The sequence below is a fragment of the Chanodichthys erythropterus genome, chromosome 2 (assembly GCF_024489055.1).
Source record: "Chanodichthys erythropterus isolate Z2021 chromosome 2, ASM2448905v1, whole genome shotgun sequence".
Lineage (NCBI taxonomy): Eukaryota > Metazoa > Chordata > Actinopteri > Cypriniformes > Xenocyprididae > Chanodichthys > Chanodichthys erythropterus.
In genome coordinates, this window is record NC_090222.1 from 10,623,581 (window position 1) to 10,648,622 (window position 25,042).

General features: G+C 35.9%; 1 protein-coding gene across 1 annotated transcript in view; it reads left to right on the top strand.

The window, feature by feature from the left end:
- The window catches only part of adcy2a (adenylate cyclase 2a), a 144,340-nt gene that overhangs the window by 111,256 nt on the left and 8,042 nt on the right, over positions 1 to 25,042 (top strand). Inside the window, exons 4-19 of the mRNA XM_067392492.1 lie at positions 2,500 to 2,649; positions 6,550 to 6,698; positions 11,670 to 11,781; positions 12,000 to 12,127; positions 14,668 to 14,826; positions 14,975 to 15,107; positions 15,314 to 15,490; positions 16,813 to 16,856; positions 17,197 to 17,277; positions 17,387 to 17,456; positions 17,683 to 17,780; positions 18,092 to 18,176; positions 18,796 to 18,933; positions 19,617 to 19,736; positions 22,236 to 22,420; positions 23,596 to 23,680. Of these exons, the coding sequence (XP_067248593.1) occupies positions 2,500 to 2,649; positions 6,550 to 6,698; positions 11,670 to 11,781; positions 12,000 to 12,127; positions 14,668 to 14,826; positions 14,975 to 15,107; positions 15,314 to 15,490; positions 16,813 to 16,856; positions 17,197 to 17,277; positions 17,387 to 17,456; positions 17,683 to 17,780; positions 18,092 to 18,176; positions 18,796 to 18,933; positions 19,617 to 19,736; positions 22,236 to 22,420; positions 23,596 to 23,680 (1,914 nt within the window). The remainder of the gene's footprint in view (positions 1 to 2,499; positions 2,650 to 6,549; positions 6,699 to 11,669; positions 11,782 to 11,999; positions 12,128 to 14,667; positions 14,827 to 14,974; positions 15,108 to 15,313; positions 15,491 to 16,812; positions 16,857 to 17,196; positions 17,278 to 17,386; positions 17,457 to 17,682; positions 17,781 to 18,091; positions 18,177 to 18,795; positions 18,934 to 19,616; positions 19,737 to 22,235; positions 22,421 to 23,595; positions 23,681 to 25,042) is intronic.

The window sequence follows — 25,042 nt, forward strand, 5'->3', positions numbered from 1 at the left end:
TGGTTCCATTACACTCACTCTTTCTTTTAATACACAGTCGAATCTTTACATTTTAGACCACATTAGTATCTATTTATTTAAATAGATTAATTTTCCATCCATCAGTCAGAAAGCATCTGTTCTGGATGTAATCCCACTCATGTCAGAATAATAAGAAGCTTCGCTACCTCTCTGAAAGCAATGAATCATCCATGATTTATTCATAGGCAGCTGGTGAATGTTGTACATCTTTTACAAATAAATTATAACAGTGTTTGTTTAGTACAGCTCACTGGCCTTCTCGCATGCCTGCAGATAACATATGGACATCAATATGCTGTATGAAACTTCTCACAAATGTGTTTTGATTTGTTCAAAAGAGTGTTTGAAAATAAAGCCTTGCTGTGGTTAGCCACTGTTAAAATTAAGTCTGTTCACCAGTTAAATATCCAATGATTTTTGCTTAAACTGCTTTGATTTGTTACAGATTGGACATAAGCTTGAATAACTTGTTAGCATTTTTAAAGAAATAAATGTGTAGTTTACAATTTTAAGATTTTATATAAGCATCTTACATGTCCAATTAAAAGTCCACATTAATATACCCTCAACCATTAGAGTCAAGGGACGCAATGAATATAGTTCTGAAATTTCTAAACATACCAGGTGGGCTTAGAATAGTACTGGCATCATCATCTTCCTCATCTAACTCATCTTCACAAACTAAGAAGAAAAATTGCAACTATTTGTTAATTTATTGTCACATATTCACTTGTGTTACTTACTACACTCCACCTTGCTGAATAGTCATGTTTATAACATAGTAATAGAGTTTTTAGGTAATTTTAATGGTAGTTAATGGTTATATTCAAATGAATCTGCCACAGAAAATAGTTGCCAGTGCATTGAGGTTTGTATTAAAGTGATTAAAGTGAAATCTCTAACAAAAATGGAGCAAAACGAGAGCTCCCTCCTTTTTTAAATTCACTGGCATAGGCTTGAAATTTTTGTTGGTTTATTAAAAAAAAAAGAAAAAAAAAAAAGGACAAAATAAAATAAATGTGGGATTTGAAGCCAGGACATTCTACAACAGTAGAGAAAAACATGAACAAAAACATGACACAAAACCGATTGTGTCTTGTTGTCTAAACTACTAACAGTACAAATTTTCCCCCTCACCTATACCCACAAAAGATTTCTATTTTATCTTTCTGAAAAGAAAAGAAAAGAAAAGAAAAGAAAAGAAAAGAAAAGAAAAGAAAAGAAAAGAAAAGAAAAGAAAAGAAAAAATAAATACAATGCAACAAAGAAGTAATTCAGAATCACATTCAGATAAATTGATTTGATTTTGTGTAATTTTAAAAATGCAAGTAATAGAATATTCTGTTTTCTTGAATCAATTGTGTATGATGTTGTGCTTTCTGACACTGTGGCTGGCTCTTTACTTTCATTCCATCCATGTCAGTTGCTGATGCCTTTTGAAGTTTTCACGGTTCCAAGTGTGACATCCAAGATGAGTTTGAGACTCTTTCTATAGCGACCCAAATGAAATGGATGTCCAAGAGCAATTAAAAAAAAAAAAAAAAAAAAAATCTCATGGAGCTAAGCCTTTGATGCACTGTTCTCATCCAACTGTTAAATAGTAAGATTTAAAAAGATGAAGGAACCGAAGAACTTTACCACTGGGGTGGTAATTGAACAAGGAAGTATGAAAGAGCAGTGAGAAAAAAGAGGTGTGAACACTAACAGTAGGAAATATTGGGGACTTAAGCACTTCTCTCTGCTGCTAATACTGACTACAATAACGAAAGTCCTCTCCCTGCTGAACATTTGATTGGGTTAGCAGAGCTCTTGTCAAAAATTATTCTCCAAGAGCTTTTTGAAACTGGAATGGAAAATCGAAGGAGCTATAGTGTTGTATTAGAAGTGCATACATAAGCTGGTGTCAATTAAATATTTTTTGACTGGAAATTGATTCCTTTGCACAATCCTGCTCCACTGTTCAAAAGGACATGGTTACTGTGCATTGCTTTTATTGCCTTAGATTGAAATCAGAACGTTTTTTTTTCTCATATATGTGTTTGTATAGAGTGAAGTTCAATAATCTGAGACTTGCATCTCTTAAATTTTGTATTTAAAAAAAAACAAAAAAATTATATCATCAGTATAACAATTTCAGAAATATATATATATATATATATATATATATATATATATATATATATATATATATATATATATATATATATATTTTTTTTTTTTTTTTTTTTTTAATTACATCTATTGTAAACATGTAAAAATCTGATTGTCCAAGTTTTTTGAAAAAATGTTCCAATTAAAGATCATTTTGTGTGCATTAATGGAAGCAAGAAAATCTGACCTTCAGTCTTAATTCATCTTGGTAGAAGTCAAATTTGACAAACAAACAAATAAAAAAATAGTGCAGATTTGTAAATTCTTGTGGTATCATCCTAAAATATGTTCAATTGTTCATTTTTATTTATTTTTTCATTTCTCTAGATCCTGGCAAATATCATAATTTTCATATGTGGGAACCTGGCAGGAGCATACCATAAACACCTGATGGAATTGGCGCTAAAGCAGACATATCAAGACACCTGCAACTGTATAAAATCCCCCATCAAACTGGAGTTTGAGAAGCGTCAGCAGGTTCAGTATCAATCTTGGTTTACTTTCCATCAGTTCTGAAGTCATGATTTATCAGCTGGTAATGACTGAAATTGAAAGGCCTGCCAAACAGTCTCAAAAGCTGAGATATTCCATATTTCCTTTGGCAAACCACTGAATGCTGATGGTGACTTAACATTGAGGAATTCAGGAGTGACCTGTGTCTAATACTGGAATACCGGAAAGCTTTTGTGTTATGTGCCAGATTGCTGAGAGAATGACAGAACGAGATTAGATTAGTGTAAAAATAATAGTCCCTCAAACTCCTATGACGTATCAAACAAACTTAATGTTTAACATGCACATTTTTGCAGATGTATTTATATATTTGAAAGTTCATTATATGTGTATATTGTACATTGCATGAAAGCTAAATGTTAAGTTTATTATGGCTTATTTTGTAAAGTGAATCAGAGTATATGGATGTAATTTTCCTTTTGACAATTCCTAGTTAGCCGTATTAAGAAGTTTTTACAGTGTTTTCATGTAACTTCAGGAAGAATGACTGATGACTGGGAAACTTGTTGGGAAACCAGTAAATTAAAATATCTATTATACTAAAAATAATTTCATATTAAACATTTAAAACTCCAGAAAAACTTTGGAAGAAATCAGTCCAGACCAACTTTATCTCTAAATTCACTGGAAATTAGACCATATAGGTTTCAATGCCCCAGGTGACATTTTTTGATCAGATTCAGATTTTCTTTTTTAAATAATGTATTTATGTATTTATTTTAGGACTACTGTCAAATGATTGCACCACCACCTAATCAGTTTTCAGTGAAAATTAATTAGTATGTTCAGTCTGAACTCAATCCTGCTCTGTAACCTGACACAATCATAGCAATCCTAACATATTTAATACTAATTATACAGCTATGTGGAAAAGGGATTTTGGATCAAATCTGATTAATGGGCAGCTACTGTACTCGGCACAACGCTGCAGACTTGGTCTTAAATGGCAATGTGTAGACTCATAGGAAGGCCACCAGGGATAAGGGTGCTATTTGAGATAGGACTGCAAAAACAAACCAAAGTGGTGTTGATACTGACAGCAATTTGCAGTAACAAAGTGACCAGAAATCATTAATTTTCAAATGCTGAATTCTGATATCAGCAGCCACTAGCGATGTGAAAAATGTTGAACTTTATGCAAATATGCAGTAACCAATGAGAGGACAATGCAGTAAAGCTGATTTACAGGGACAGTTCACACAAAAATTTATATTTTGTGATCATTTACTCACCCTTGTGTTGTTCCAAACCTGTATGAGTTTTTTTCTTCTTTTGAACACAAAAGAAGATATTTTAATCCTCTGGAGTCTGAGGCTGATTTGGGGCCTGGAAAAGTTTTGACATGCCCTGACATTTGTGTTTTTTTCATAAACATATTAATGGAAAAAGTGTCATTACACTGTATTCAGCACAAACTAGGCTACCATAATATGTGAGGAACATGTATGTACATGTTTGTATTTTTGAAGGAATAACGTTTATGCGTGGTTATTGAAAAAACAAAAAACTTAAGTCACTGAAATAAGGACAAATAAAAGTATATTAAATCTGTGTTCACAAGACTTCTGGGTATTGGAGGTTGTAGACGAGAGTTTTTGCTTCAGAATTATGTAAAAATTATGCCGCCTACTCCTTCATATAAAACAATATATTGATTTAGTTTTTGTAAAACACTTTTTGTCAAGAAACACAGTATGCGTGGAGACGTGAATCATCATGAATAATGGGTCATAATTTGGCATCATGTCTCAGCTCATCATAAACAGAATGTTGGTGATGGTAGCCCCACCCCCACCACCACACACACACACACACACACTTTGGATGTCAGTGGCTATTGCAGTAGATCCTAGATTCATCATATAACACATTAATTAATGGAAAAATAAATAAATATATATATATATATATATATATATATATATATATATATATATATATATATATATATATATATATATATATATAATGATGCATTTGTCACAGCACAAATTAATTTGTATGTCTTTTATGTAGATCAACTCTTTGACTACCAATATTCTTTATAATATCTTCTTTTGTGTTCAACAGAAGAAAGAAACGTTTACAAAAGGTTGTACAGGTTTGGAATAACATGAGGGTAAGTGATGACAAAATTTTAAGATTAGATTAGATTTACACATCTTTTATCAGTTATATCACAATGTTTTTGAATTTGATTTGTTGCCTAGACTTTCACCCATAATTACTTTGTCTATATGTTTGACATTAAGTTCTCCATAGGTTCCCTTTAAAATACTGCAAACATTTATGGTCTCCTTCTCTCAGCCCAGTTGTACCGAATGGAAACCAGGACACTTCTGTGATGTTGGCTTTCAGCTCCCAGTTTAGACAGGGCCACAAAGGCAGATGGTGTGACTGAAACCCACTGCTGTCTCTGTGAAGTCTAAAAGCTGCTGCTGGTGTATTGGCTGTCTTCCATCAGACTGTGTGCTCTGCAAGAGGTCAAACATTGCCTCTCTGCTCTTCTCTGGATTAACCTCTTAAGAATATCCTCTCAGGCTGTGGGTGATGAATTGTGCTTTCCACAGCTCAGTGGTCTCTGCTACCACTGCAGCATTTTGTGCTGTTGTTGTTATTGCAGTAGATCCTAGATTCATCGTATAGCACATTAATTAGTGGGAAAAAAAATGGATAATGATGCATTTGTCACAGCGCAAATGAATTTATATGGCTTTTATGTAGATGCTAATAAAATTATCAGGATTTTAAAATGATTTTTATAAGTTCATTATGGTTGATTAGGGGAAATGTACCAGACCTATTGGGCAATTAACCTTCTCTTGCGTGTAGCAGTCAAGCTATCATAAGCTTTCATAATGACCCTCCAGACCATCCCTGTTAGATCTAATTAAACTCATTCACACTTTGTGCCTAGTGGGGAAATCGTATACAATCTCAAAATGAATGTGGTAATCTTGGTTTTACCTTTTCAAAAAAGTCTGCCGTAACCCAATTATATCAATCCCAGAAGAATATCACATTACAGATGCCTCTGAATCGTGGATTTTCACATCTCCTGTGAAAAAGTGTGAGCTAAAGTATAATTTGCTTTATGAGATCCAGGAGGGAAGGCTAATATAGCAGAACTAATGTGCAGCAGGATCTTTCTCGGCTGCGTAAATGTGGATTAACCACCCCAAAGATTTGGTATTGCTTAATATTAATTTTTAATGCTGCATTATAAAAGTTATAGAGTTTATTTATTGTTATAGATACTATTGTACGCAGCAGACGAACATTAACGTTCCAAAACTTCAAAACCTGTTGAGATGCCTCTCTGCCTATTGTACATACACTGAACAATGGTAACCTAAAAATGGTAACATCTAAATGAACTGGTTTGGTTTTATTTAAATCTAAAAAATATTATTTAGCATTAATGAATCAACCTAAATACATTCATTTATACCAACAAAACAGTTTTAATAGGTTAAATCGGATAAAAATTGCTCTTTATGGTAACAATTGCACTTTTTATGTTAACAAAATCTATTGACCAGAAAGTCTTAACAGGTATCATAACAAAGTTATGTACCTTTTGGAATAACCTTCATGTTGGGAACATGCCTACTGCCTTTAAATGATGCAGCTTTCCAGGTTATTGAACAGATCATACTATAGGCTAAATAACACATCATGCATTTTTATCACTTATTCCTTTTCAGTCCATTTTTTTTTTAGAAGACTGTGAGCAGTCTTTTATGTAATGTAAGTTTTTATATCACAGTCAAGTCTCTGCTGCACATATTGAAGGGTCAAGCCAGACAAGAGTCTATGAGATATAATTATCTCACTTCCCCGGTGTGGTGTTTTTTGCTATAGGAACGTCTGTTGCTGTCTCTGCTTCCTGCTCACATTGCCCGAGTGATGAAAGCTGAAATAATACAGAGACTACAGGGGCCGAAGTTTGGTCAGGTGGAAAACACCAACAACTTCCATAATTTATATGTACAACGTCACACCAACGTCAGGTACGTCACCCCATACCACAAAATGAGAATTTCTCACTACAGTCACACTCATGAATTATGATGAAGTACAATAACCCTAATCATGAAGTTGGAGCAACAGACATTATCTGCAGTATTGCTTTGTCCACAGACAAATCTACCTAATGTCTTGATAAAAGAAACATACACTGTACATACTGTACAAATAGCTATTTCAAAATAAACAAATCTCTTAAAATTAATTACAGTATGTTTGCTTGGGTTTCCTTTCCCTATGTATAGATAAAACTATATCAAAATGATTCCAGTTCGCATATATCTGTGGAAACGACTAATTTTTCTGTTTTATGTGGGCCAGACAAGTAATTTGGCAATGTCACTTTCTAAAAAAAGACTAAGCATCTGCACATACACATTCAAATGCACAAATCTATAGACAAAACACGTAAATGAACAGCAAGAATGCATTAAAAATCTTGTTCTGTTTTCAGTTAAAAAGGTGTCATTTACGAGTAATCAAACAAATTACTGTTTCCCCCATTACAATGCAGTTATCGTTGCTGACAGTAAAATGTGGCATTACTATAATTGAGCTCACTGAAACGGTTTCATCTTAGTAGGCTCTTTCTCAGTCATAGGACTTGCAAAGTTTTTAGTACAGGTTAGTCACAATACACAAATACAATTTTAAACTGATAATAATGTACAATGCTCTGTGTGTGTCTGAATCAGAGCATACGAGTGGAACGCAAGCTCAAACCAGAATACCCTTTGTGACATGCTGGATCGAAAATATGTGAAATACGTTTTTTTCTAGTCGACTAGTAGTTGTTCATTTAAGCCATTAGTTGACTAATCATATTTATATTAATTTAATTTCTTAAAATACAGGAGAGAATAAACCATAATAATGAGCGTTTATAGGCTATATAGCACTCAAGCACACACATAAAGCTTGCCGTTAAGAACTGGCAAAAGTAATGATTGTGAATGTGACAAAAAAGCAAGGAGACATTTTAATTGTTTATTAATGAACTAATGTTTCTGAGTCAGTGTCAGCTGAGTAGATGAAGCTGACATTGTTGACTCTCATCATCTCCGCATGGACAAGCTTAGAGAGAGAATGCACAATTCATTCGGATTACATAATCAGAGAGTAGCCTATTTCTTTTCATTTTGAATTATTTCATTTAAAAGTAAAAATTTCAAGCTTTCTATAGATATATTTCTCATTTCTGTGAGGCAAGCAGCCTATACACTGAGTTTTGGTTCATTTAGCCTATAAGATGCATGTAATGTATAGATTTGTTTCATGTTCTTGTTTCATGTCTTTTTTTTTTTTTTTTCATGTTGCCTGTCTGTGTCATGCTTCCCTTGCTCCTCATGTGCTCCCTTAGTCAATGTGTCATGTGCTGATTGGTTGTTTATGGTCATGTGGTTTCTCAGTTCTGTTCTGTCATTGGTTGCCTTGTTCCTTGTGTCACTTGCTCATTGGTTGTCTTAGTCATGTGTTCACTAAGTTCATGTATTTAAAGCCATTAGGTGTGTTCGAGCTCATGCATCGCCGCACAGACCGATCGGCGGCTGACTTGAAGCAGTGCATGCCGGTAAGAAATTTTGTCTGACTTGAGACAGCGCCGACACCATGTGACTGTGACGTATGGCTTCAACGTACCACGAGAACGATTCGAGATCAGCCGCCTGAGGCAGCCAGCGCAGTTTCTAAAGAGGAGCTGCACAAGCTCTGATGACGACACAGCTGTTTCACGATTGGCCGGATTCACCGCATGACAACGATCACGTGTGTTTCGTGTTTATTGTCACGCCTTCAGTTCCAGTAATGCTCAAAAATCTGTATTTTTCTATAACAGTTAAAGCTTTTTTCATGTAGTCGTGAAGTTATATGGTGTCATGTTTATCAAAATAAAACTGATCAATAACGTAGATCCCACTACATTGGCATTTAAATAATATATGCTTATGTTGAACTTTATTCTTGTAAAAACAGACGCTGTAAGCAGTACATAAAGTATTGAATGAAAACGTCTCTGAAACATCAGTGTATTAGTCAAATATTGCATTTATTTCACTCGCAGCGCGAGCGTCACTACGGGAAGCAGAAAGTATCCGACTTCATGTCTCCGTTTTCAGCTCCTCCCTGACTGCACGCGGATACTCTCGCCGATCGGTTGCATCCGGCCGCAGCCGATGTCGAACACACCTATTGTCGAACACACCTATTGTCTTCCATGTTACTTTGTCATGTATTGATAATGTAACCCTGCTGTTGGTGAGTGTCACTTTCAAGTCTGCTCATTGTCAATCTGCTCAACAAGTCTGCTTATGTTGAAGTTGGTTGCTTTGTTTGTTTGCTCACTATTGGATTAATAATCTGCACATGGGTTCATCAACTCGCCTTCAGAGGACTTAATCGTTACAGAATACACAACCAACAATATGAACCCAGCAGTTTCTCTGCTTTTGCGCCTCCGCCAAGGAAACAAGGCCATAGAGGACTATGTTCAAGACTTTTGTGAACTTGCTCACCTTGTGGATTTTAACGATGTTGCTCTAAAAGACATTTTTCTTTTTGGGTTAAATTAACCTGTTCGTTCACGGCTTCCAGGGGAATATACAGACCATGCCCTTCTGTTAATTGGATCCTCATTTACTGTAGGAATTGCGGAAGAGGAGCCCCGCAATTCTACAGCATCCACCACACCAGAGTTTTTCCACACCCCGACCATCATGTTTGGGTTTATTCATGCCACACCAGGGCCTGTTCACGCCATGCCTGCCAAGCCAGGGCCTATTCATGCCATGCCTGCCACGCTAGAGTCTGTTCACAACATGGTTGCCATACCAGAGTCCTTGATCAAGATGGCCACCACACCTGTGTCTTCAGACAAGATGGCCACTCCGCCTGTGTTTTCAGACAAGATGGCCGCCCCGCCAGTGTCTTCAGACAAGATGACCGCTATGCCAGAGTTTCTTCACGTTATGCCTGCCAGTCTAGAGACTTTTCACATCATGCCTTCCCAGCCAGAGACTGTTCATGCCATGCCTGCCCAGCCAGAGGCTGTTCACATCATGCCGGTCAAGTCTGAACCTGTTCACACTGTGCCTGCCACGCCTGAGCCCTCAGCCGAGATGGCTGCTCTAGAATGTGCAGCACTTACAATTGTAAGCTATCCTGTGTGTATAGGCCACACACACGCCTCCACACCAGAGCATCTCCACATCATGGCCCATGTCTGCCAGTGCACCAGGACCCTCTGCTCCACATCCCAGGTCCGCCAGTGCACGAGGACCCTCTTCTCCATGGCCCAGGTCTGCCAGTGCACCAGGACCCTCTGCTCCATGGTCCAGGTCCGCCAGCGCACCAGGACCCTCTGCTCCACTGCCCAGGTCCGCCCACGGCCCAGGACTGCCTCTGCTCCACGGCCCACTGGCGGACCTAGTTATAGTTACTAGTTACTTTTCACAAATAGTAACTGAGTTAGTAACTGAGTTACATCATTATAAAAGTAACTAATTACCAGGGAAAGTAATCATTGCATTACTTTTTATTTATTTATTTTCAAATATGTCAAATAACTTGGATGCCCCCAATATTAAGTATGTTAAATGAATGAAATGGACACTAAATAGAAGAATTTATTTTTTTATTTTTATAAAACACTGTACACTAATCCACACTATTTTAATGTTGCTGTGGGACAATGTGAGAGACGCCTATCAAATTCAATACATTATTGTAAAAATTACTTTATTACTATAGTGGAACAATAAAACACAATAGATGGTTTAGAACTTTTAATGTTTATTGCACAGACCACAACTAGCCAACAAATAAGTCTAAAAATAAATTATGCTTCATCCGACTTGACTCATGATTCGCTCTTGCTCACAACATGAAATTTCTCTGTACTGTACTATACATGTAGCCATTAAAGAAACGTATTTAGTTTCATATTTATGTTTAGACAGGCCTATTATAATGTTATTTTTTTAATTTCATCTATTTGATTATGAAAAATGAACAGCATGAATAAGACAGGATACATCATAAGAGGCACAATATATCAGAAGACATAAAATGGGTCAGACATGATTTTGACATTGACATTCTTTCCCTGGTAATTAGTTACTTTTATAATGATGTAACTTAGCTACTAACTCAGTTACTATTTGTGAGAAGTAACTAGTAACTATAACTAATTACTTTTTTAAAGTAACGTGCCCAACACTGTTACTAATTAACTATTTTTACAATGGAGTGATTAAATAAAAAACCTATCTAGCTCGATAATAACTTTTTCCTAGAACTGCTGTAAAGCCAAAACAATCTCTGTCCATTAATTTTCCTATTATCACTGTGAAACTGCTTTGAAACAATCTGTATCGTGAAAAGCGTTATATAAATGAAGATGACTTGACTTGACGACATTCTGTAGTTGTTATTAAAAATTGATGCAGGTTTGAGCTCTTTGACTGTGCTGAATAATGAGCAGAATAATTTTCATCACTTCTGCTTGTACTGTATGTCATTGAACTTTATTTGCTCCACCTACCATCTTTTTAGAATGGTGGACTTAATTTTCTAATGAAGTATCATGTCCATTCAAGTTCCAATGTCTTACATTACATTTTACAAAAGTCTTTAAAGGACTTTCTTATTTAACATGACATTTTTGAGTATCAGAATTCTTGCCGTTTATTTCTTAAGCTTTTATTCCCTGTGCAAAAGAAGTATTAGCAGGACATCTCTTCTATGTTTGTAATGCACTAACATGAAAAGGTCAGAGATTAAAAAGAATACAAAATAATTTGTATAGCACAAAGCCTGAGAAACACATTCTGAGTGTCCTGTTCTCGCTGTGGTTCATTCACATGAAGTAATTAAACATTTTCAGATGCATGTAAATATAAATCTTAAGTATCTATGTCATTTTCCTTTCCTGTGTCACACAAGTGTATATTCTCTTACAGTATTTTGTATGCTGATATTGTTGGATTTACCCGCTTGGCCAGCGATTGCTCACCTGGAGAGCTGGTCCATATGCTGAATGAACTATTTGGCAAATTTGATCAAATTGCCAAGGTAAACTGAATCTGAAAATGAGTCACTTCAGTCCAGTAAGAGACATGTGCTTTATACTTGTACTTGATACAGATGCTAAGAACTTTACCATTTCATTCTGGAATGGAAAAAAATTACTTACTACAACTCAAACCAAATGTTGCAGATTAATTACCAAAAGTTGCTCTTATCAATATGTTTTCTGACTGTTGAAGTCTTTGATTGTTTCTGTGTTTCAGGAAAATGAATGTATGAGAATCAAAATCCTAGGGGACTGTTATTACTGTGTATCTGGCCTTCCAGAGTCTTTGCCAAATCATGCCAAAAACTGTGTGAAGATGGGACTTGACATGTGTGAAGCTATCAAGTAAGTTCAGCCCCACAAGTCTGCTTTCAGTGGTTCTCAGCTGGTGTTGTTAATATTAATTTAACATTTGATCCAGTACTTTCCAAATCTCACTTCTGCTGTTTATGCATTTTTGACATATTTTTGGGCTTATGTAGTTCATGGTCATTTTCATACATTTTACATGCTTATTTAGAAATTGTACAAAAACAAATTTGTTTTCTTTGATTTTTACAATAAATATTGTTGGTACTTGAAGATTCTTTGCCTCTGATTAGCTTGAAAACATCTGTCCTAGTTTCATTATAAATTCTGCAAATCTGTTCACGCTTTATCTCTGAAAAACAGCACTGTGAACACCTGGCTGTATTGCACATTACCACAGGAGATTACAAAATATATAATTTAAATCATCATTCTATTTCTATTTACTTGTAACTCCAATTTGCATAAAATTAAAAGCTTTTCATTATACAATAAATAGACTAGGTTTTAAGCAAACTGTGTGCATACTTGTTCTATTACTATGACAGCTTTTAGGCAGAGTCAGTCCAGCAGCAAAGCTTCTATTCCAGTCCTATAATCCTCAACGCAGAGGGGCTGATTGGTCTCGGCCCAGTGCTGCTGTGAAGGACATGATACCTGGCTGTCCTGATAATGAGTTGGAGGCCTCAGAGGTCAGACTGTGGAAAATGACTGGTGCTCAGTCTAGACGAGAGAGCTGTCTTTCTCTTATCTCTACCTGTTCTGCAGAAGCCTGGAAGAATGAAATCTCTCTATTAGTAGTTGCAGGCAAAGTGGTGGAAAATATGCTGTAAATTCCTGTTAAAGGGACAAACTGATTGCAGGGAAACTTGCCACAATTCCAATGTCAATGTATAATCAACCGAAAAAAAAGAAGTTAATAAAATTCTATACTGTATGTTTTGAATGCTCAATCTAAGACACTGTGTAGACTCACTAAAGTTTTCATCATCTTAAACCAAGGGCTAATAATTATTTTACAGATCAGCACCATTTTAAAGGAATAATTCACAAAAAAAAAATGAAAATTATGTTATTTAATTACTCTCATGTCTTTCCAAACCATATGATTTTTTATTTCTTCTGTTCCCTGCTGAAAACATTCTTTAATAAATTTACAAAATCATATAGTGTTAAATTCAGACTAGCACTTAGATTCCTTATAGATCTTATCCTCTTTTGTAACTCTTACCCCCGGTTTCACAGACAAGGCTTAAGCTAGTCCTAGACTAAAATGCATGTTTGAGCTGTTTTAACTGAAAGAAACTTGCACTGACATATCTTAAAATATGTCAGTGCCATTGTTTTGTCCCAGAATTTCAGTGAATAACAATGTAAATTTTAATCTGTCCCTACATGAAGCAATTGTACCACTTGAAGACATGTGCTGCATCCCAATTCGCATACTATCCATACTAAATAATATTTGAGATTAGAGTTATGTGTCCCAAATTGTTGTTTGTTGAAATGAGTATTCCAAAGATACCCAGATGGTTAGAATACGAAGTGCAGATCCATGTACATTCTAACAGCTAATATTGCCCACAACCCATTGCTCGTTGGCAAGGATTGGATTAGAACTGCAAACACAAATAAAAAGTGTTCAAAAACTACAAACATGGCTGATGCATGAAGGTTAAAGCTGCAGTCCTTAAGTTTTGCCTCTTTGTCTATCTCTGTTTGAAACCTGCAATTGCAGTTATCTGCAGAATTATCATCTTTACATGGGTTGTGCCTCAGCACGACTCCTCAGCATGAATGAATCTAATGTTTGCTGTCAGTCACCGCACCGGTGTGGATACTGTACTTCGGAATCTCAGATTGTAGTCTTGATGTATGACCAAAGTAAGAATTTTCACCAGAAAATGTCATCTGAACAAGTAACATGTCTGCCACTTTTGTTCTGACCAACTGAGGGGGAAAAAAGAATTATAAATTGCGCAGATGATTGACAGTTTAAACGGTGACAGGATACACATAACTAGCAACAGAGCTGCCCGTTAAAGACACAATTATGACGAAGCAGTATGTCCCAAAGCTTGCCTAATCTCTTGCTACAACCCAAAAGTATGTACTTTTTCTTCACAAAAACATACTTTTAGGGCATAGTATAAGTAGGTGAAATGGGACACAGCAATGGAAAATAACATAAAATACATAGGGACTAATTTTGTTGTGCTTTTATAGTGCTTTTTTCGAGCTTGACATCCTCAGTGTCCTACTCACATTTGTTGTATGGAAAAGAGCAGCTAGGACATTCTGTTAAATGTCTCTTTTTGTGCTCCACGGAAGAAAGAAAGTCATGGGTTAGGAACAACAGGATGAGTAAATGAGTCATTTTCAACAGGATCATGCTCACCACTTTTGATGCATCTTGTGAATTGGTGTGACAAAAACGATCAAAAGATCTTGCCTTTTAAAAGGTCATAGCTATGTCTCTTGTCTAAATGTGTTTCTAATCATGTTAAAGCATAAGGTTAAATCAATGCTCTGATGTGTGATGGGATGTGTTTTTTTCTTCTTCCTTTTCTATACAGGAAAGTGCGAGATGCCACAGGAGTGGACATTAACATGCGAGTGGGCGTTCACTCTGGAAACGTTCTCTGCGGCGTGATTGGCCTCCAGAAATGGCAATATGATGTCTGGTCTCATGATGTGACTTTAGCTAATCACATGGAAGCAGGTGGTGTACCTGGGTAAGCCGATGTGGGATTTTTATGTAATTGTATGCTTAATTTCTGCTGTTAATCATAATTATAATATGCATTTTTAGTTTGTAGAAGATGTACAATTGTTAAAAATCTGGTGAGAAAACAATAGTAATCGCAAGTTCTTGATGAATAGACGAGTCCACATCACCTCGGTGACCCTTGAGCACTTGAACGGGTCATATAAGGTTGAAGATGGAGATGGCCAGGAACGTGATCCTTATCTAAAAGAGCATGGAGTTGTAACTTACTTAGTGATCAACCCAAAGGTATGAAAAACTCTAAAGAAATGAACAGTCGCTTTTGTTAAAGCCCTCTTTCAAAACTTTATTGCTAGTGCTGCTGTCCTCTTACAAACACTTGTGTCAGTACATATTATGTTGCTAAGTTGTCCAAAGTACTTACTAAATACAATTGAGTAGGTTTGAGTAAGATTTTCTAGACTGTGGTCTGTTTCTGTGGACTGTTTTTCCAGGGAGAGAGAAAGAGTCCTCAACACCACTATAGACCCAGACACACCATAGACGGGGCTAAAATGAGAGCTTCAGTGAGGATGACCAGATACCTGGAGTCCTGGGGTGCAGCCAAGCCTTTCGCCAACCTTCACCACCGAGACAGCATGACCAATGAGAACGGAAAAATCAACACCGCTGTGAGTCTCTCTGTGAGACACTTTTTTTTTTTTTTTTTTTTTTTTTACTAAGGCCTAGATTTTTTAGTGGAGACCCAACATAGTCTTTATCAGTAATTGCTTATTGTACAAAAGTAAATAAAATGTCCTTAAATCATTTTTAAAATGACCACTGACAATTTTGAAAGCAGAAGTTTGATTTACCTTGATTTATCTTTTGATGTTAACATCAAAGACTGTCTGTATAACAAAACTCTACAGTATTTTGGCAGCAATCATTTGTATTAACCATATTATCTAGAAGCAGGTACATTTGCTGCCAAAATACTGTATTTTGATTAGACAGACATCCTTTGATGTTAGGAACATAAGAGGTTTTACTATTCTAACTATGCACGATTATATAGTTAATTATATTATTTTAATTTTTGCATATTTTTTCTCCATTTTTGGTTCAAGACCCACCAGGTCAGAACCACCATTTTACATTACATTATTTATTTAAATACATATACAATGCATTTCTTAGGGTGTGTTCACACTTGTAGTTTGGTTTGTTCATTTGGTTAATAAATAAATAAATAAAAACATTTAGTCCTGGTCCGATTAGCGTTCAGATTGGAAATTTTATCACCGAACCAAAAGATACCTAACCTAAAGGCATAGGGATACGTTCACAACCTGATTGATTGGATTTTATGATGTATTGCCTATTTTGAGATGGAACATGTGTGTGCGTAGCTTGCATATGATGGTATTTTGGCCAGCTGGGAACCCGTGAAGAGCTTATAAAATGTGTAAAAGGGTCAAAACAGCGGCGGGAATCCCTCCGTCATACACACAAACGATCTGCTGCGTGGAAACGCGCGACAATGACGAGAAAAAACGATATGCGTGAGGATTCTGTCCTTTTTAGGGTCTCGTTCCTTTTTTTGGTTCGTTCACATGTCCTTGGTCCATGTTGCGTTCATATATCATTCGAACCGCACCAGAGTTCGTTTGGTAGCAGACCGAGACCCATCTTTTCAGTGGTCTCGGTCCACTTGTTTGGTGCGCACCAGGGTTTGGATGGCAGTGTTCACACATGTTCAAATGAACCGCACTAACATAGCAATCTCACCAGGGTTCATTTTAATTGAACCAAACATGACAAGTGTGAAAACACCCTTAAATTCTGGCACAATTGTGGCAATTATAACTTATTTGCATAATTATTAATTAAATCAAATAAATAAACAATGTAAAGCAGTCACAAGAAACTTTTGTTTTTGTGTCTTTTGTTATTTTATTGAGATGTCCCTACTGCTAAGATTACTCACCACCTACTCCTTTCTTATTAACAGGATGTCCCCATGGGCCAGTACCACTTTAAGAGACGTTCAGAGAGGTGATTTAAGTTCTGTATCATGTTCCAACAATCACATTATTCGAGCCTACTTAAAGGCAGTTAGGCTACAGAAAAACCTAGTGAGCTGCCAAATACTGTATGTATGACACATGATGCTGCCTTAGAAACAAGGCAGCATCATTTAGATGCCTACCTACTAGAACCTGCATTCATATGAAACCATAAAATGCTACCTTCATAGACATGTTTTGAATTTTGTAATAGATTGTAAATATATACAGTACGAGCAATATGTATAAAATGGTAAAGATATTTTTTTATATATCATAATTTATGAATGCATGAAAAAGAGCCATTTATAAGTCAGTGTCCTCTTCAGAACAAAATCTCAGAAGAAGCGTTTTGAGGAGGAACTCAATGAGAGGATGATTCGAACTTTCGATGGCATCACTTCTCAAAAGTAGGTCATCTCATATCTCAGCTGTATTTATCCCTGATGTTTAATGTTCCAGTTCTTTGTGGGTTGGTTTTATCTATCTATATCTTTTTTATTATTATTATTTCCATAGACAATGGCTTAAATCAGAGGACATTCAGAGAATATCCTTGTTTTTCCACAATAAAACATTGGAAAAAGAGGTAAGCATTGATACTTTGCAAGCCAATGTTTACCTGCAGTGTAGTCATTCATAGTTCATCAATAATACTTCACCATATCAATAATTGAAATACAAACCTGTTTTCACTGTCATTTCATTGTCTGTTTTCACCCACAATGAGACAGAATGAGATGAATCAGTCAACTAAATTAAAAAAGACAGAAGAGTTAGATGCTCTATGACAACAGTGTGTCTATTCCCTTCAGTATAGAGCAACGACCCTGCCGGCCTTCAAATATTACATCACCTGTGCCTGCTTGATATTCTTCTGCATTTTCATCGTGCAGATCCTGGTCCTGCCAAAGTATGTTCATTCATCCTCTGCACATGTTTCACCGTGCATGGCAACACAAGAAAATGTCTAAAGAGAAAAGGGTTTAAACAATGCATAAATATAAATTTGTTTAACAATGAATTCTTCATTTTTCTTAACTTTTGTTTCTTTCTAGTGCAGAAAGCCTTTATTTAAGGTTTATTTGTTGTGAATTAGACCTGTCAGGGTAAATTTGTTGAATTTGAGTTGGAGATGTCAGAGTGAATTTGTGAGCGAGAACACCTGTTCTCACTCTCTTCCGTTTGTGATTTAAGACATCATGTGCTCTCTGTCAATTTCAGAACTGCAGTATTGGGAATATCATTTGGAATGTCCTTCTTAATTCTGTCTGTGATTCTGCTCATTTGCTTCACTGGCCATTTCTTGGTAAGTGCCAATAGAGTGTTTATTTTGTTAATAATGTCAACACGGTTTTAGCAAGAGTTGACTCATTCATTTCACACAAGACAATTACATTAAGTTAGGTACATAAAATTACAATTTCACATGCTGTTTGTTCATTTTAGAAGAAATACATTTGTCTGCTACTGTTTGGAGCATTCATTTAAAAGAATATACTTAAGTGCGAACTGAATGTAATGTTTTTGGGCACTCAACACTGCATGTTGTTTACAATGAAATGAAATGTTGTTAGTTAAACTTAAGAGGGCTTATTATTAAGTAGTACATCATTAGTACATTATATATAAAAAAATGCGTTTGAATCGTGTTTATTCTCCACCATGACCATGCGATAACCTTGCGTCAGATGAGGATGTTATACAGATTTCCTAAGGCATACCACAATAATACAATTCATCCCACCACATAATTTAGTACTGCAGCAATGTAATATATGTTCTATTGTATATTTAAATAATTGTATATAATAAATTATACTGAAATATTAGTTTAGACTTTCTTTCTAATCATCTTTTGAATTCTATGAATAAAAGATTTGACTTATTTTATCTGTATTATTTACATTTGTGTTGACCAACACTAGCATTGCAATAAGACTGCCTCCGCCTCTTGGCTCTGGATCCTTAGATCCTCTGGAATCATCGCCAACAAGCCCTGGCCACGCATCACCCTCACCATGGCGACCACAGCCCTCATCCTGATCATGGCTGTCTTCAATATGGTATGTCAACCACAATGATACAGGAAATTTCATATGAATACTTTTGTGCTTATGGTCATACAAATAAGACACTGAGATGCTTCCTAATTGGATCACACACATTACATTAGGGGCATTGACCACAGGAGTCTGACATGCGTTATTGCGGAGTTTCTTGGCAGAGATCTGTGTCCATCTGCGCTCTGACTGTAGAGAGCAGTTTGGCCTCCAGTTTTGGCCATTCCATTTGTGGCATATGTCACTGTTTGTAAACAAACATGAAACAAATTTGTCATTGCTAATCTTGTATTTTTCTGTCATATAGGTGGGGGGAAAAAAATTCTCAGAATTTTGTAATAAACTATGATTTGTCCTATACAGATATACCTTTCAAAAAAACAAATAACATTTTATTACATCTGAATCAGTTGATTAAATACATTAATTTATTTTTCATTTTATAATTAGGAGCAAATAAAGTCACAAATCACGACCGAAATTGTGAACATTGCTGACTTATGTATATATAAAATATATATTTGTAGTATGTTTGCCATTGGGATTTGAAAAACATAATTAAGATTCTACAATCTTAAGATTTTTCATTTCCATATAATATAATTGAAATGAACAGCAGGTTGCTTTAATGTTGCATAAATGTTCAAAACAAAAAGCATTCATAATATTTCAATTATTTCTTCCAGTTCTTTGTAGAAGACAACCTAACTTCCACAGATGCTGTTTATAATACATCAAATGAGACACTTCTTCAGCCTGATGGGCATCGCCTACCTTACCTGGACAAGAACACATTCTACCTTCCTGTGAGTTGACTATAGTGCTCTGTCTTTGTTAGCATCTTAAATAAAATCAAACCTCTTTGTCAAGCTCTTCTGATGCACCTCCAAACTGTTTACAAAATATTTAGATACACTCAAAAAATATTTTTTGTTACTTGCTCAGTTTACTTAAAATAATTTAATACAATACAGCTCTTGACACAATGACTTAATTTAGTTTGTGGATGCTTTGCATGGAGGGTAAATGTGGAAACTTAAGTGTGGTTTTATGTGTTTTTGAGCAAGATGAGAAAAGTGAGACTTGTTTTATTAGAATTTTTGTTATGTTTAGCTGTGGTGGTTACCATTGTGGTGAAGACTGGAGCTTGTGCTTAGTTTGAGAATGAGTATATTAGGTAGTACGTACAATTTATTTTTTTCTTCTCCCCAACGATTATACACATTTATGGCCAAAAGTATTGTCAGTGACACTAATTTTGTGTTTTGCAAAGTTTGCTGCTTCAGTATTTGTAGATTTTTTCACGTTTCAGTGCAGTACTGGAAAACAATGATAAACATTTCATAAGTCTTAAAGACTTATGACAAAACATGGTCTTTTGACAAAAACATTCAATATATGCAAATAGTCAATATTAAGAGCAGTGGTTCCCAAACCTGTCCTGGAGGACCCCCAGCACTGCACATTTTGGAGTTTGCACAGTCTCTCTCATCTAACACACCTGATTCAACTCATCAGCTCATTAATAGAGAAAGCAAGACCTGAAGTAGGTGTGTCAGATAAGGGTGACATACACAATGTGCAATGCTGGGGGTCCCTCAGGAAAGGTTTGGGAACCACTGATTTTGAGTGTTGACCCTTCTTCTTCATAACCTCAGCAGTTCACTCTGGCATACTGGAGATCAGCTTCTTTGCCAAAGCCTGACTGATGGTGATCTTCTTGCCTTATTAGTGCTCAGAGTTGTGGACTTCTGCTTATCCAGTCGCCTTTTGAGAATCGATCACATGTTCTCAATACGCTCTAAAACAGGGGTTCCCAATCACATTCCTGGAGCCTCCCCAACACTGCACATTTTGCATCAGAGAAAATAACGTCGCACCAATCTTCTGCTGTCCAATGCTTCCTGTTTCTTCCTGCAGAATTTCAGTCTATCCTCGATGTTTTTCTTGGAGAGAAATGGATTCTTTGCTGCCCCTCTTGAAACCAGGTCATTGTCCAAAAGTTTTGATCTCACTGTGCAGATGCTCTCATACCTTCCTACTGCCAATACTGAGCAAGGTCTGCACTGGTGGTAACACGATTCTATGACCAACTCCTCAGGAGGAGATGGTCCTGGCACTTGCTGGACACTCTGGGACATTCTGAATCCTCCTTCGCTGCAGTTGAACCTCTCTCCTTGAAGTTCTTGATGATCCAGTAAATGGTTCTTTCAGGTGCAGTATTCTTTGCAGCAATATCCTGGCATGTGAGTCCATTTTGATGCAAAGCAATTATGGCTGCACATCTTTCTTTGGAGGTAACCATTGATAACATGATGATTGGGAACACTTATTTTATAACAATCAGTCTGCTCTTATAATCCAGTCAGAATGATAGAGTGATTTCACCTGACAAGTCCTTGTTCACACTTTCCCATGTGCTGATGATATGATTAGTGAAATGATGGCTGCATCCGAAAATTTAGGCAGCTGACTTGTTGCTGACAAGCAATAATTTTGCAATTATTTAAAATGCATATGACCTCTCTGCACAATAATCTAAAACTGAAGTAGCAAACTGCTAAACACAACATTTGTATCACTACCAATACTTTGGGCCATGGTTGTACATAACACACATACAATAACATGCATTGTGTAATAGCTAGTTACTAGCTAACTACAAGGTTTCATTTGAGTTACTTAGACATGTCAAATTGTAGTTTACTCAGGCCAGTTTTTGCTAAACTAGGTAGTTTACATTTTAATTTGAATAAAACCTATTCCCAACATGTGGAATAACTGTCAACAAATTAATTTCAGCCAAAGAGTTATCTTTTAAGCACATACTGTACTCTATTTTTTTCCTATGCCATGGAAAACTATTCCGTGTGGAGGTCATTTTGCTTGTTGTTATAGGATTAATGCAGCTTAACACAGTTTTTCAAATAGGGATTTAATTACCTAATTACACAGTACTGAAATCGTTCTAATATGGCTTCTCTCTCTCTCTTTTTAAAATTTAAAATTTTGTTTCATACATTTTGGAAATAAGTTTTTACTGGTACTAATACACACTGCAGTTAAAATCTGGCAGATTTTGTGCAAAAGCAGTTTTCAAAGTATTACATAAGTGTTTACTATTTATTAAAATGCAAAGCTTTTTTTGTGGATAGATAGCATCTGGTTATATTTTTGATTTAAATATAGTTTGTTTAATAAGAACATAAGTGTTGTTGTTGTTGGTGATGTTTTTTGTTTGTTTGTTTGTTTGTTTTTACAGTAACAATACAATGTTTATGATTTCTGTATTTTTCTGCCATTAGTATTTTATCTACAGTTGCATTCTGGGTCTGATCTCCTGCTCAGTGTTTCTGAGGATCAACTATGAGCTGAAGATGCTCATCATGCTGACAGCCGTGGTGCTTTACAACATCATCATACTTCAAACACATGCATCCCTGCTGGATGAGTACAGCAAGTTCCTCTACAAAACAGAAATCCAGGAAAGGTGATAGCTTGTTAAATACACTTGGTATATGTATAATGGGGTTCTTTCAGGTCTATCCTTTTTTTTAGGTCAGTCATGTTCTTCCACACCAGGCTCAGTAAACCATTTGTTTAGGATTTTGCTTTGTGCACAGGGGCATTGTCAAGCTGAAACAGAAAACATTTCTCCTCAAACTGTTAGAAGTACACAGTTATCCAGATGTCATAGTATATTCATTTGTTTTCAGTGAATTTCCCTGGGGCCTATGGAGCCCCTAAAGGGACACTGAATTATTGTGTGCTCACGAGAAACTTTCGCATGCGCTCGAGAAGCTTTTTGCATGCTCTCAAGAAAGTATTACAGTCTCTGGATTATGTATACTAGGCCTATAACCTATTTCCTTTGTGCACCACTGCCATTTTATTATAAAGAAAACAAGAGTATAGATGTGCATTAATTATTAAAGATCTATTTGCTCAAATTTTGTCTTTCTTTAGGGAAGTATACCTCCTATACCATGGCCAGTTTTAAATCCAAAATCTGAGCACCTTTTACTGTGTCAATCTGTTTTTATGGACCTTTGAACTTGGCAAATGCTCACAGCCCTATTGAGGCCTAGGGGCCCATTAGGTAGAAGGAAGTGTCCAGATACAGTACTTTTGGCCATGTAATGTAGAATGTATGTTGCATACCATAATAATTGTACCAACATGAAATCTGGCATATTGAGTAATATATTGTGTAAAATATTGTTTTGTTGTTGTTTTTTACTGTAAGTTAATGTTGTCACTTGTTAAATCTGATCTGATATAGTAATCATAGGTAACCAGTAACCATGTGTATACCTCAAACTATCATAATTTTTAGTGTAAAGCAATTCATACAATTATCTAAAATCTCTTGATGTTTAGGTTCTTTGTCCCAAAACTAGTCTGACAAAATGGATTTGCTTCACGCACTACAGTTTTCTGAGGATTATAGATTTTGTTCTAGAAATCAGAGATGGATGTTGAAAAGACATCACTGTGAACCAGCACAGACACTTCCTGTTAATTGACAGCTGGGGTGGACATGGTCTGCTGGCCATCCTGGGCTGTAGATAGCATGATTTGTTACAAAAAAAAAAAACAACAAAAAAAAAACAGTGATGCTGACAATCCTTATATCTCTGTCTCTCTGTCTCTCGTCAAAACAAGGCCAGGAGTTCTGAAAGACTTGAAAACAATGGGCTCTGTGTCTCTCTTTATATTCTTCGTCACCCTGCTTGTTCTAGCTAGACAGGTGAGTGTTCGTTTTATAAGCCAAATCATTCATGAATTACAACAGCTGGTGAAATAGGAATCATGATGTTAAACATTTATTTGCATATTGAATGTATGTACATTTTAAATGCACTTTCCAGTGTTGAGCCACAATTCAGAATTGAAGAACTAGCTTCCTTTCTCACAGAAAATAAGGTGCCCAATTTGAGGGATTGTACAATTCACAGTTAGTACTTTAAAACAACAGCAATTATAATGTTTATTGTAATATTCCATATGTTGATGAAATGTAATGACATATTCTTACAGCAGTTATGAATTTCTTTGAATTCTATTTCAATTCTACTTTCCAATTTAGCACATTCACATTTGAGTTACAGTTCTACATCCTGAATATAAAAGTATAAACAAAGAATGAAATGCTACATGTGGTTGAGGAAGGCAGACAAATTGGGCAAAGATATCTGTTTTTTGCCATAGCTTCTAAAGGATTTTAGCCAAGAGAGACAATGCAGTAAAACAAATGTACCACAGGCAATAAGTGTTATTAAGAACATTGCAAAATTATATGCAAAAGTTATTTAAAAGTTGCTATTGATAATACCCAGAATGAACATTCTTCTGCCAAGTAATGCAGGTAAACAGTGTAAGTTAACTGTAGGCTATTAACTTGCTGCAGTAATATAAAAGGTTCGGCCATGGGTATGTGTTTATCTGTAGCTTTAAATATGGCTCATACAATGTAATTTTAGAGCCATTATTATTCATTCCATAAAATATTATACTCCATTCTATTCTCCTGACACAGTTTAAATATGGTAGTCCTTTGTAAAGCAAAATTTGAAATTCATACAGAAATAACAATGTATAAAACACTGCTTCATTATTCCTTGCTGCTGCTAGAGATTGTTGATATTAGTAAGAGGGGCATTGTCCTACAAGTAAATATTTTTGTAACACGGTTCGTAAATGTGGGAAGGAGGAGGCGGGAACCGCCGAACGTTCAAACAAAAATCTTTAATATAATAAACAAAGAACAAAACACAAACATAATAAAACATACAATAATGTCCATGCCTGGTCCTCTCTCGTCCTTCACTGTCATCGCTCCTCCTTTTATGCTCCCGGAGCTCCTCCGTGAGAGACTCAAGGCCGGTGCGCCTCCCAGGTGATGCTCGTTATCACTATTCACCGGCCTCGCGCCGTTTTTTTATTAAATGTATCACAATTTATCACACAGAACTGACACTGATTTCATGGGTGTTTCAGTACATGTAGTTCATTAGTATTACATGTAATATACAGCGTGACCAAACATATAGTCAAAACTTGTTAGTTACATTTTTGTTTGTTTGGGTGGTGGTGTGATAGTAAAAACAGG